Below are 13000 nucleotides of genomic sequence, written 5' to 3'. Positions count from 1 at the left end.
CTGATGCCATACACTTATTTATTAATTAATAATTTCTTGGGCATTGATTTCAACAATAACAATAGATAGTATATATATTTACCCCTCAAAAGAGTTGAAGTAAGCAATGAATTTACCTAATGCCAGCAATATATTTTACCATTAAAAACGAAGACTTGTGTTAAGTCGAAACTCTCGTTATTGCTTATCTTAATTTTATCTTTTACATCACGACAAATAATTCAGCAAATTTGTAAACAGGCGCTAAACTACATTTTTTTCCGGCTCTTTAAGGTATTTCTTTTTGTTTATGAGCATTGCAAAAATAAAATGTTACAATATTTCAAAACAATTTGACAGCATGAGGTCAAAACATGCCATTTCCTTCTGTCCAAATCAGCATTAAATCACCTGCAACTATGAAAACATGTGGACCATGTGCATGTATTAAATTGTAAATATGCATATATATATATATAAAGAATGACGAACTTGTGCATGGTCAACATCCACAGAACATAGGCGGAGAAGAAGAATACTTTATAGGAATAAGAGAATGTGCAAACAATGAACACTGAGAGAAATCAGGAAGAAATACAGAAAAAATAAAGCAAAGTACGTAAAAAGGCTCTGTGAAATCAAGAATAAAGCAAACTTGACAATTGCATTTCTCATGATCGTACTAGAATTCTAAAAAAGCGCATCCTTATCTCGGACATTTTTCTTTTGTGCATTAACTGGTTTGAATTTGTCCACGCTTTCTGTTGCAAAACAGATGTCTACTTATATATTTAAAATATGAATGTTTTATGGAGATTATATACTTTGCATTCGAAGTTTGTAGAAGCTAAAAATAATTTAAAGAAATGCAGTTATGTTTTTACAAATTATCTAATGAGACACCTATCATAAACATGTTATTGCGCATCATTATATAAAGCATGCGACACTTTTTGTGAAATAGCGTGCTTTGATTGGCTTGGAAACATTTTTGGCGGTCTATTATTTTGCAGTAATGGACTGGTGGTCAACCATTAAAAGGGATTTTACCAAAAAAGTTAACAAATTACGTGCAGCAAAGAGCAAAAGTTTCGAAAGAAAAACAAAAGCTAAAACTATTAAAAACATCAGTTCATGTCAATCAGTTCTAACAAGAATTGAAACTTCCAATTTAAATAGTTTTTTCTGAAATTTCTTGTCTGCTACATTATTCGATGTTCGTGAAATTTAGATTTAACCTTACTTAGAAGGATGATGGCAGGAACTAAAAGTTTTCAGTATTTTTATCAAGGAAGACGCAATTCTTTCTTATTTATGAAAGTAGATTTTCAAAAACGTTTTTTACTAACGAGGATAATGGAAATGCTGGTTATTTTCCCGTATGCAGATGCGAGAGTGTAAAAAAACAGAAGTGCTCTGTGGCACCGTGAATTTTTTTCTCCTTCTTTACAAGTTTTGTTATTAAGTTTATGCCAACGTCAGTTTATACCTATCAAATGAAATCTAAAGAAAGGCTTTTGAATCCACGCAGATTTTTATCATCACTATCCATATAGCTATAGATAGCAACATGAATGATTTGCCCGATGTCTCTCAATCGTATGTGTCAGGAGGTAACTAATTTTACTTTCAAGTCCAAAATTGTAATATACTCAAAGAAAAAACGTTTGATTAAAATCTATACAGATCGAGACCGATGTCAATATACGTAATCAAATTCAAGACACTATGAAAATGATTTCTACGTGTCTAACGCGAAGATATATGCTTCATTCACCTGCATTCACCTGCTTGCCATAATCATTTAATCAAGCTATGCATTGGATTTTACAATGTCAATATCAACACTGACATTTTGATGTAGCTACGTATAATGCGCATTTGCATTCATTAAAATATTTCGTAATGAACATATGTATTTTTATTTAAAGAAAAATGTTAGATGAGTTTTATCAAACGTTTCTGTAACTCACGTAGATATCATAAATATCGCTGCATTAATAATTGTAGATTTGAAAACGATCACGCAGCTGAAGAAGGATTAAAAATAAGAAAAAATTAAAAGAAAACGGTAAAGTGGCTTGTCTTTAATTTTTTTTAGAATTTCAGGGATTGGTAGAAAAAACTGCTCGCACAGTTTAATTCTGCTTCCTTAACACACACAGTAACACCTCCATAAACTAATAATTTCGCAACTCTATGCTTTTGTCTCATGCGTCTTAATTTATAAGGATGCTATCTTTATGCGCTGAGCTTATTTTATGTCAAAGCACGATATCTTCCATTGTTTTTGCTGTTGTGGATTCACTGGAAATTAGTCAAAAACCGTTTTTGTTTAAAATTGATTTTAAAAGAATTGAAGTCAGCCTTCACATGATGTATCAAGAGGTATTTTGACCTCAGTAACACTAAACTCGGTCTGAATATTTCTTGTTGTCATGCCGAGACTCGTCCAATTCTTGTTAAATATAAGATGGCAAGCAGAATACAAAAATGATAGTTTGTTTGTAAAAACTATTTTTGCCTTATCTTTTTTTAAACCAAATTTCACTTGACCGCAAATAGTTTAACGGAAACAACAATGTGAGTAAGTAAAGAAGCAATAGATCTAGAGGTTCAACAAATATTATAGATGTATTGTGCAAATATTATCAGCTCGCTCATCTTTCAAGTCTGTAGCTACATGGGAAAGATGGCCATTTGATTACAGTCATAAGATATGGATCAAAGCAATTTAAAAAGAAAATTTAAGAGATTGCATTGTATTGGGTAATTCATGCATTTTTATAGGAAGAGAAAAACATGTTTTTTTGCAAAATGTTATGCAACATGCTGCAAAAACTTTGGCCACTGTATCATGTTCTAAATATATGAACGAATGAACTCCGAGATTTGCGAATCAAGCAGCTGCGGACGCTCAATCATTGGAACGCATTTGCGATAAAAATATTTCCTGACTGCATTGTTTTCCCCCCGTAAAATATGCACTATTTTACGCATTTATGTTATATTTTATTGTGTTCTCTCTTTATACATCATCAAAAAGTCATGGCCGTTGGTGAAGATTTATTCAAGAAACATTGTGCAACCTCTTTGGTAGTTCCTGCACCAATAGAGCTATCGTTCCTTACAGCCAGTCTTTGTATCTTCTTCACTCTAACAAGCATACCAGGAAATCTTCTGATAATCTTAGCAGTCGTTCTTAACCCGAACAGAAATCTCCGCACTCCATTTAATTGGCTGGTCGTAAATTTAGCCGTAGCTGATTTGCTCGTTGGCCTTTTCACCGATCCCACTATGGTCGTCATACATGTGAAAGAGGGAGTAGGCAAGAAACTCTCTCAAGCCGACCGATATTCGGCTCATATGAGCTACTTCATTGCATGTAGCGCCTCGGTATTGAGCATTACTACTCTAGCAGTAGAAAGATATCTCGCGGTTAGAAAACCAAACATTTACAACAGTAGTGTGACGAGCAAACGGATAGTGTTGACGATAGTAGGCACTTGGCTTTTGTCGCTCAGCCTACCCAATGTATATTTCGAAGTCGACTACGTTTCATACTCCTTCATATTTGCCAATACTTGTGTTGCTATTGCATCGATAATAACTTGTCTGACATGTATTATGGTGTTGAAAACGATGAGAAAAAGAACAAAGAACATGGTGAAACGTGCGCTGCCTGCTAATCGTCGCACAGATTTTGCATTCCCAACGCCCGCCTTAGTTGTGAGTGCGCATGAAACAGAAATGAAAGTGACCAAAATGTTCTCTGTCATTCTTCTTGCCATGTTGTGTTGTTATGTTCCGTCAACTCTGTGCTCGTATTTGTTGAACTTCTGCAAATCGTGCGGCTGTACAAGTCTTCACTGGTTTCGCGACTTTCATTTCGTTTTCGTGCTCATGAACTCGTCGGTAAATTTCTTCCCTTATGCCCTGCAGTCACGAAAATTCCGTAGCGCTTTTATGAAGATCATCAAGCGTACTCAAAATAGTGTAGAAAATGAGACGAGTTTAGGTGTCCAACATTTTACGAGTACTTGAATCTATTCATTGAATAGTTTAAAAAAAATTTAAGATGCAAAACCCTATACTATTTATCAAAATGTTCACAAACAGAATAATCAAGGGCTCAAAATAACGGTCAAATGGTATCAGGTCCAAATGACTAGTCGACATGATTTTAGGTCGGTCAAAGTCAGTTTGATTCGGTCACAAATACACATGTACTCTTTACTAGGAAGCTGGCTTAGATAATTAATGCTGTGCCAAACATCTTATTACATATAACACTTCAAAGCTACCATGTAATTAGTTACAAATTTCAAAGACAGTTAATTACTGTTTTTCTGTACATAAATTGACGTCAAATATTTCTACCGAATAATGAGAGAAAACCGATTGACTAATATTTTGACGTAATGACGTACAAATGTCGTGGAAAGTAAAAATTGCCCGCTAAACAGGAATTATTGGCCGTTATTTCGAGACCTGTGATCATCTGAATGCTGAATTTTAATTATAAATAATTATTGTCTTGAATGTGCACGTAATTGAAAGTATAAAAAAAATAAATAACAAAACTTTACAAGATTGAATCATAAAGAAAGATATTTGCCACAGACAGTGGGGAAGCCAGCCCGATCTTTTACACTTATAGAATGCTAATTTGTCATCAAAATTATTATTCATTTCTTTAGAAAATTATATGGATTCATTGTTTTTCCTGCGAATGAACACAAAAGTATTCGCATTGTAGAAGTAAAAAACGGGCTGGCTTTTCTACAGACCACAGATATTTTAAGGTTTAGTTTCTTTCTCTCTAACTCAGTCAGCTTCGGGAGTTCTTTTAATGACCTCCGGTAAATGCGAATTATTATAAATTTATAGCACACTGTGATGATATATAGCGCACGCGATTGTTTTAGAAAATTGAAAACATGGCAACAATCAATTACAGCATAGGCAGGGTAATTGAACTATAATGGTAAAATTTTGCATTATATAAGTAACTTGTCAATGAAATAGAAATAGGGTTTGTGTTTAAGAATCTTTGGAGGCATAAAGTAAAGTTAAATTTGATTTATGTAATCATTAGACGTAAGTTGCAGAAATAAAAATTAATTAATACCATCATTCAGCTTATATCTTGTGCAGCAAAGAGGGTATAAAAATGGCTTATTAGCGGAGGGCCCTAGCGGTTGCGTCATGGTATGACATTGGGTATAAGCTTATTTCATTAAGTCTTATATAAGCAGTTAAAAAATATGACTTCCAAAGAGTATTTTAGTAAAACACAAGACAATAGACACTCCGTATAAAGTAAACATTGTTTAATCTAAACGTTTCGACAAGTGTTGTATGTCATATTTCATAAGTTATATGACGACATATAACACTTGTCACAACGTTTAAATTAAATAATATTTACTTTGTATGGAGGGTCTATTATCTTGTGTTTTAATAAGCAGTTGATTTCTTATTATTCAAAGATGGTACGACTTTGAGTAATGACAACACCTTGACATGTTTTCGCTTACCTTTTTTATATAATAACCAGAAGAATTTGTGCTATTACATTTCTGCCCACGGACAGATATCGTAAAAAGATGCCCACTCAGGCAGCCAATCAAATTGCTGGAAATCAAAAAATATTGTTTTGAGCCGTTAAATAAAAAGATAGGTACGCAATGCGTACACTTGGGTAGCCTATCAAATAAATAGGGCTAAATGAAGTAGGTAAATAAACATAATTCAAATAAAATTGTATAATTAATATCATTTACACAGAACTCGTTAAATATTTAAAAATTTATTTTAGTTATTTGACTAAGTAAGTGTTTAACAATTTCTGCATTTTTCGAACGTCTTAGCTTAGGTTGCGCGCTTCATAATGCATGTGCTCACAAGAATCGCACCAAGGAAAGTAACGTCATTTAGAGTTCTTGCGACTTTTAAAGTGTTTTTTTACTGAAAACCATTTTTTCTATTGTTGTGTTTTAAAAACTTTTTCTGACGTGTCTTAGACGTCGTTCAGAGAACGTTATTCCCCCATAACGATGAATACCGTACGTATTTGTTCGAAAAGTACAGCGGTGCTAATTTTTTCTCACCACGCGTGCGGTGTTTATTGGAGGGCAACGCTCGGGAATTAGTAAATGTGTTTTGAGCCAACGGTCGTGTTTTTAATGTTAGTTTTCCAAAGATTTTGTTTTTATTGCAAACAATGTTTGATTGTAAACGCTTTGCTCAATGATTGCAAGTGATCGAAAGTATTTTGTATTTCCTGTTCATGGACTTAATAGTTTGACACGTATCATATTTCACTAGATGTAAAATTGTAAACCACACAAATAAAACTTATATTTCGCACAAATTTGATTAAACGTCTCTCACTCTGGATGAGTAAATCGAGCGACGTACAAGCAATGCAAATAATACCAATTGGACCTATTTACAAACGCAAATTCAAATACACAAACGCAAATTATAATATGCAAAACTTATATCCGGTTATTTGCTACCTATATGTTTTCTGAGCTTACCAAATAAGTTAATAACCCATCCCTATAACGAAGCGTAGATTATTGTCATATTCTAATACTTTCGTTTGATTTCGAGAAAGAAAATCTATGTTTCATACACTGATGTAAAATAAATACGAAACATCCAAGAGGTATATATAGTATTTAGCGTTTGTGTACATGTTCGTATTATCTTACCCGTCTAACATTAATTTGAGCCAGTGATTTAAACACCATGTTGTACTGTATGTGGGAGTTAACTAAATACAAGGGGTAATTTTTTTGCTCACTGTGGGCGGATCTTCGAAAGCCCGACAAATCAAAGACCTTACAGAACAGTGATTCATCAACATCAGTTGGGTCTTCTACTGATCATCCTCGTTCCACCAAACCTTTGACCTTTAAAGAGTATTTGGCAGATGTTTCATTTGCCACCGTTGAGAAAAGGAAGCGTCAAGATCGTTTTGCCTCCACGAAAAAGTGGAAGAAGGATGAGACAGTCAAGGCTTGTGGTTTGCTTTTTTATTCATACCATCAATCCTAACCTTTTATTACTACCTCTGCAAACAGGTCATGTCCAGTAGCGTAGCCAGCCCGACATTTTACTCCCGCTATGCAAAATTGTGTTTACTGATCGTGAGAACAATAGATTTCTAAAGAAATGAATAATGGTAATCCTTCAAAATTTACATAGAAGGAGTAAATCTGCAGGCTGGCTACGCTACTGGTCATGTCAATAATTATTTGAGGGTTGCGTGATGGCCGTGAATGCTTGTTTTTATGTACATATTTGTTCTGTAATTCCCACCTACAGTTAAGCTCAAATATAAAAGGCATGGTACAGAAAATTTTTTTTTGCTGTTATTGGTACCAACACAATAGTATTTTTGTGGCATGCTTTTAAATTCAGGCTCAGGTTTTCTTCTATTAACACTGCTTAGTGCTCACCAAGCCCATATGAAATGGAAAAGGATAGAATAGTTTTTGCCATTATAGCTCTTTTCATATGAGTGCGCCGCGCGCCGAATTTTCTGATTAGTTTGTATAGTGTCAACGTAACGTTTGTATTGTGTTAAAGTAACGTTTAGTCAAGGTCAATGCTACGTTTGAACAAGGTCAATGCAACGTTTGGCGGTTGTCAACCAAGATGAAAACAAGATAGCATCGCTGAACATGAACGTGAGAGTCATGGGCGTACGAGACCAAAAAAATTTTGGTTGCTGACACTTTTTTACCCGACGGAAACTGCCCATCATTAAATTTATTGATATAAAATACACTATATGGTTGGATTGCTTGGCAAACGCATAATATTAAGGTGAAAAATATCACAAAACTGTTTCTATACATCATATTTGTGCATATATTGCATGAATACTTTAACTTTTAGTAACTGATATCGTAACTTACTTAGCTGTTTGTAGATGACATATTTTGTCCTTCTATAATAACTTTAAAGGTCAATGATTGCTGCTTATTTCCAATTAGTGGGAAATTTTGCACATAATAATATACATGAAAAAGTGTCTCAATTCTGATTGGTTAAGAGCACTGCAATTTATCGTAAACACCAGTGCAAAAAATCGAAACACCAGAGCTGATTTTTCTTCAAAACTGCTCCTGATTAGTTAGTCAAACAAAAAAGTAATATAAGAGCCAATCAAAATAAAACATCTCAAAGGTGGGAAAGTTACATTATTGTAAACAAAGCAATTACAATGGCTAGCGTAAGTTTTAAGTAGATTTTCTATGGCGAAAGAGTTTGAAGTTCACTGTTTTAAAGATGTTTCTGGATAAAAATATGAACACTGCTAAAAGTAGATACCTTGTTCTAGCGGTGTGTGTGTGGAAGCTATGGTGTTGTGAAAAGTAATATCCGACGGAATTGAAATATACGAGCCGGTCGATATTAATAACTAGCCGACTGAAATTTACGTACGCGGAAGTTGAAATTCAACAGAATTGAGAAATTATTTCATGTATATTATTGATAGTCTTTGAAAAACTCACTCGTGCATATTTTTTCCAAATTGCCCTCGAAACCATGCTATTACATAAGCAAAGCGACAAAAAGTGCATGTACGGACGAAAAAGTAGAAGTCTGGATGGTTAAAAAAGTAGCAAGGAATAGGCAATGACGTAGAAAGAGGAAGGCCTTACGGGAAGGCCCCAGGAGAGAGGGCGGAGAGAGGGCTTACTGGAAAATTTTGTCATTATGTCATATATATATATAAGCGCAAATTCCTACAAAATTTAAATATTTGTCCTATAAAAAGCGCAAATTCAATCCAATTTCGTAAGACATGTATCTAACTTAGTGAGTGAACTATATATCAACTGGTTTAATGTAAGTAGAGTGACGTCATGCTTATCGTTTTTCTCATATTATGAGCAAAATGCGCAATAAAACAATTCGAATAAGTACCGAGTTCTTCAAATACGGCACGGTAAATTATGTTTTATGTATTTTTCGCCAAACAAGATATAATTGATGTTGGTAATCGCCCACGTGATTATAAAATCTATTGCATTGAAATTAACGTCTATGCTACATCTATTCGGACTCCAGATATAAAAGGCCCTTGTTAGAATCTACATACAAAGCTTTAATTCGATTGACTCTTATTTTGACTAGTCAATCCATAAAAATTTCAAATTTTGAAAGTTGGTTTTTGAAGATATATAAATATAACTGTGACAAGCAATACAAAACACACCCACACGATGTTTCTATACGCTTGACTTGATAACTTTTGTGTAGTAATTTCTTAAGAAAAGAAATAAAGAATATTATGCAAATTGCCTTTACTTCTATTCGTTAATTATAATTACCTGATGACCTTAAAATCTTTATATTTCCAGTTGGCAACCAAGGAAGTTAATTGAAAAATATTGGAATGTATTCATTTACAAGCAGGGGCTTTTCTTTATTTATTATTTTCGTTATGTTCCGTGGAAGTACTAATACATTGGATGAATTCTCGTTACTTTACTTAAAGCAGTTGGGTTACGATGCATTTTATGTTGGTGTGATGCCTTTGTTTGGTTTAGTGACACAGTTGATTGGCGTTCCTGTTTGTAGCTATTTGGCAGATAAATTCCAACTCCGTAAATTTGCTTTTTTTCTGGCAACTCTAATTTCTATACCAACAATTATGATGTATGGGATTCCACTTGCGAAATCTTTACCGTGTAAAGAAAGATGGAAAGAGGAAAATGTAGCCATTTATAAACAAGGAAACACTATGTCGGTGAATCGGTCTTTATTAAGTAAAGGAGTAGTACTGAGTAATTTTAAGTCGAACAAAACCACTCAAAGTAACGTTTCAGCTGTGCAAAGCTTGTCAATGTTTGAAGATGACAAGCAAAATGAAAATACCAAATTGAAGCTGTGGTATTATTTAATTCTTTGTTTTGTAAATGGCATTTATGAACTGTGCAGGAGGATGACTGTTGGATTAGTAACTGCTGCCGCAATAGGTCATGTAAAAGAAAAAAAATACAAATATAGGCTATTTGAAGTAATGGGTGCTGTAGGTACGGGTATAACACTCTGTGTTGTCTCGCTGATTGCAGGTCAATTTAAATATGAGAGATGTGATGAGGAGCAACCAAGCTTTTTTGTTTCATTTCCCATTGCAGCCGCTCTACAATGTTTTACTTTACTTGGAACACTCTGGTTAAATTTTGATTACTACGAAAAACCTGACAATATAAATTATAAGGAGGCGATTTTGGCATTGTTAAAACCACAGCACATTTTTATTTTGTGTATTGCGTTTCACGTTGGTGCATGCAATGGGTTTTTAACTCGTTGGCAATACTGGTTCATGGATAAACTTGGTGCAAGCACAACTGTCTTGGGTGTAGAAGGTTTATTAAAGCGAATAATGTCCTTGACATTCTCTTATTTAGCTGCAGGTTATGTAATACGAGCATTGGGGCGAGACGCAACGATGACTCTTTCCCTTTTGTTGTTTGCTTTTGCATTTGCTTTTCTTGCATTGATCAAGAACCCTTGGCTCCTAATTCTTACGGACAATATTCAATATTCTGCCTATACATTTTTCTATATAGCAGTGGTGCTTCATTTTTCAAATACAGAGTCAGACGCACTTTCTGTATTTTTTCAAGGTCAGTAAAATGCAAAATTTTGACTGACCACAATTAAAATGGAAAAAGTCAGTAGTTTATTACATATAAAGTAAGATTACAATATATAATGACTTCTTTGCAAACTAATTGCATTTTAAAAAAACACGATTTTCTAGATGAAATATTTAAATATCTGAGCAAACATTTATTTCATGTTTACTATCTGCATTGGGACATTAAATCAAAATTTAGTTTAAAAATTTTACGGAAAGACCTGGAGTATAAAAAATTGTATTATGACCGTATTTCTTAAAAAAGTTGAAAAGTATTTTAGGCATCAATACTAATATTTCGAGAATAATTTTTTGCTGTAAATGCATGCCATCAATTAACTAGCTGATGCTTTTTCTTTAATCTTTGTGAGTTTTCTAATTCGATTTTTACTTAAACCTTTTTTACATTTTAAAATCATTCATATTTTTTCAACTTAACTTGACAAATTGCAAAAGTCACGTGATCTCAGAACTGTTTATCGTTAAAATAAATGGTCATCAAAAAAGTTAAATTTTATGAGCAAAGGATGAAATATAACATTAATTGATTTGATTATAATTTTCAGGTGTAATAACGGTTGCCATCAATGGCGTTGGTAAAGACATTGGCTCTTTATTCATTGGCTATTCTTTTAAAGAATATGGCATCAGGAAAACTTTGTACGGATATTCAGTGATCTCTCTTATATGTTTTACAGTGCTCGCAATTTTTAGTTTAAGGAAATACAAGGCTAGTAAATGTAAGCTAACAGAAACAGAAAACAAATGCGACGACGACATTGATGAAGAGATGACTTGGAAATGATAATGATATAGAAAAAAAGGCTAGTGAATAAAAATGTTTTAGAAACTTGGACAAATTGCTTGTTCAAGCAGAATAAAGTGCCCTTTACCAGATGCTATGACATACTTATTAAAAACTTTGCTACTATATAGAATAATAACATTAAATCTAAAATAAATTATCATAGGCATATGTAACTTGCCGGGTATACAATATAATAGGTTAACGACTCGTTAAATCCTATGCCGTTTTAACTCATGTCGTTAAAATTGTAAAATTATTGTTTGTGTTAATATCTGCTATTGTACATGCTTGTCAGCCATAAAATTAAATCTAAGTACGAAGAATCAAATTAACATGCAGTTATATAAAAACCAAAACCAACAAAGAGAAGGGTTTTCTCATTCTTTATTTAATATGTTTTACCAAGGGTAATCTTATGAACTTATATAGCTTTTCTCCATGAGGACCCTGCTCTCTAGATTTTATTTACCTCTTGACAATTTTCCTAGCTAGTGTAACACAGAGCACCGGGAGAAAACCGGGAGCTTCCGTTGAGAGTTGACCATTGAGTTCTATAATAACTGGAGGGAGCTTGTCATTCAAATTACTATAAATTATTTGTGCACAACAGGTTTTCAAAAACATGGATGATGTCATGCCTTTATATGGGAAAATTTTGTGGTCCATATTGGCAGAAAGACGTGCGCTCGGAAAATGAAAACTTTTCGCACCTTTTGGAGTTTGACCACGTACCACTTGCTGTCTCTAACGTATTTATGAATTATCTCAAAGTGCTTACATCTGCATATTTATCTAGCAAAATGCTGCAAACTTGCCTTGTTAACAGATGCAAAAATAATGCTAGAAAAAGAAAATTTTCATGGCAAAATCATTTAGATAACGCTTTTTGTCTTTCAATGTCAATGCCACCACTACTTAGCTTTAGAGTGAATGGTATTTGTCTAATTTTTATTCTTTATAGCTTTCCAGAAAAAGCGATACACCCTATACTTAATGCGACGTGTGTATCCAGCATCAGGCAAAACTCCCCAAGTATGGATGAGTTTACCCTGCAGAAATGAAGCAGGATGTTATGAAACATTTTTCTGACCAAGTGGCAAAAAGTATTATGCAAAGGGTTGTGTTAAATTTAATTGCAGTGTCACAAATTTTTAAAAATGCTGTTGTATGTATGCTACAACTAACGTATCTTCATTTAAATGTACTCTTAACACTATTTGATTGGATATTTTAACAGGAGAAAGATGATTGGAGTAAAGATTTGCCTGATGCTGCTTGATATTTAAAAATCCTATCCAGTGCTCCAGTGAATAAAGTTTGTATTTTAAGTGAGAAAAGTAAAATTGAAGATAGCTTGATTTCCCTGCCAGATCCAAGCATAGATCGATGATGTCTGTCATATTACATGATAATGAGGTGACTAATTTCAATTGTACATTGCATGATTATATGTACAGTTGCAAATCTCCTTATAGAATGTAGCATTAGTTAGAGATGCTCATTGAGAAAGCAGAGTCTCTTAAGAAAAAACCGAAAATATG

The 13000-nt window shown here is 33.6% G+C and overlaps 2 protein-coding genes across 3 annotated transcripts; both read left to right on the top strand.

Annotated features, from left to right (window-relative positions):
* The first annotated feature begins 3027 nt into the window (after nt 1–3027).
* On the top strand, nt 3028–4023 carry LOC124445108 (adenosine receptor A2a-like). Its single transcript, XM_046995816.1, has one exon. It carries the CDS (start codon nt 3028–3030, stop codon nt 4021–4023), a length of 996 nt encoding a protein of 331 aa, XP_046851772.1.
* Nucleotides 4024–9396: 5373 nt separating this feature from the next.
* LOC124445929 lies at nt 9397–11825 on the top strand. Of its 2 annotated transcripts, XM_046996716.1 has the most exons (3): nt 9397–10424; nt 10581–10637; nt 11218–11825. In XM_046996716.1, exons 1-3 carry the CDS (start codon nt 9401–9403, stop codon nt 11454–11456), a joined length of 1320 nt encoding a protein of 439 aa, XP_046852672.1. In that variant the 5' UTR covers nt 9397–9400; the 3' UTR covers nt 11457–11825. The 2 variants fall into 2 exon arrangements, with proteins under 2 accessions (XP_046852672.1, XP_046852671.1); XM_046996715.1 differs by having other exon boundaries at nt 9397–10637.
* The last annotated feature ends 1175 nt before the right edge of the window (nt 11826–13000 follow it).

This window comes from Xenia sp. Carnegie-2017, unplaced genomic scaffold (genome assembly GCF_021976095.1).
Source record: "Xenia sp. Carnegie-2017 unplaced genomic scaffold, XeniaSp_v1 HiC_scaffold_22, whole genome shotgun sequence".
NCBI classification, from domain to species: Eukaryota; Metazoa; Cnidaria; class Anthozoa; order Malacalcyonacea; family Xeniidae; genus Xenia; species Xenia sp. Carnegie-2017.
The sequence above is the reverse complement of the archived record's forward strand: the minus strand, read 5'-3'. Positions and strand labels throughout refer to the sequence as shown.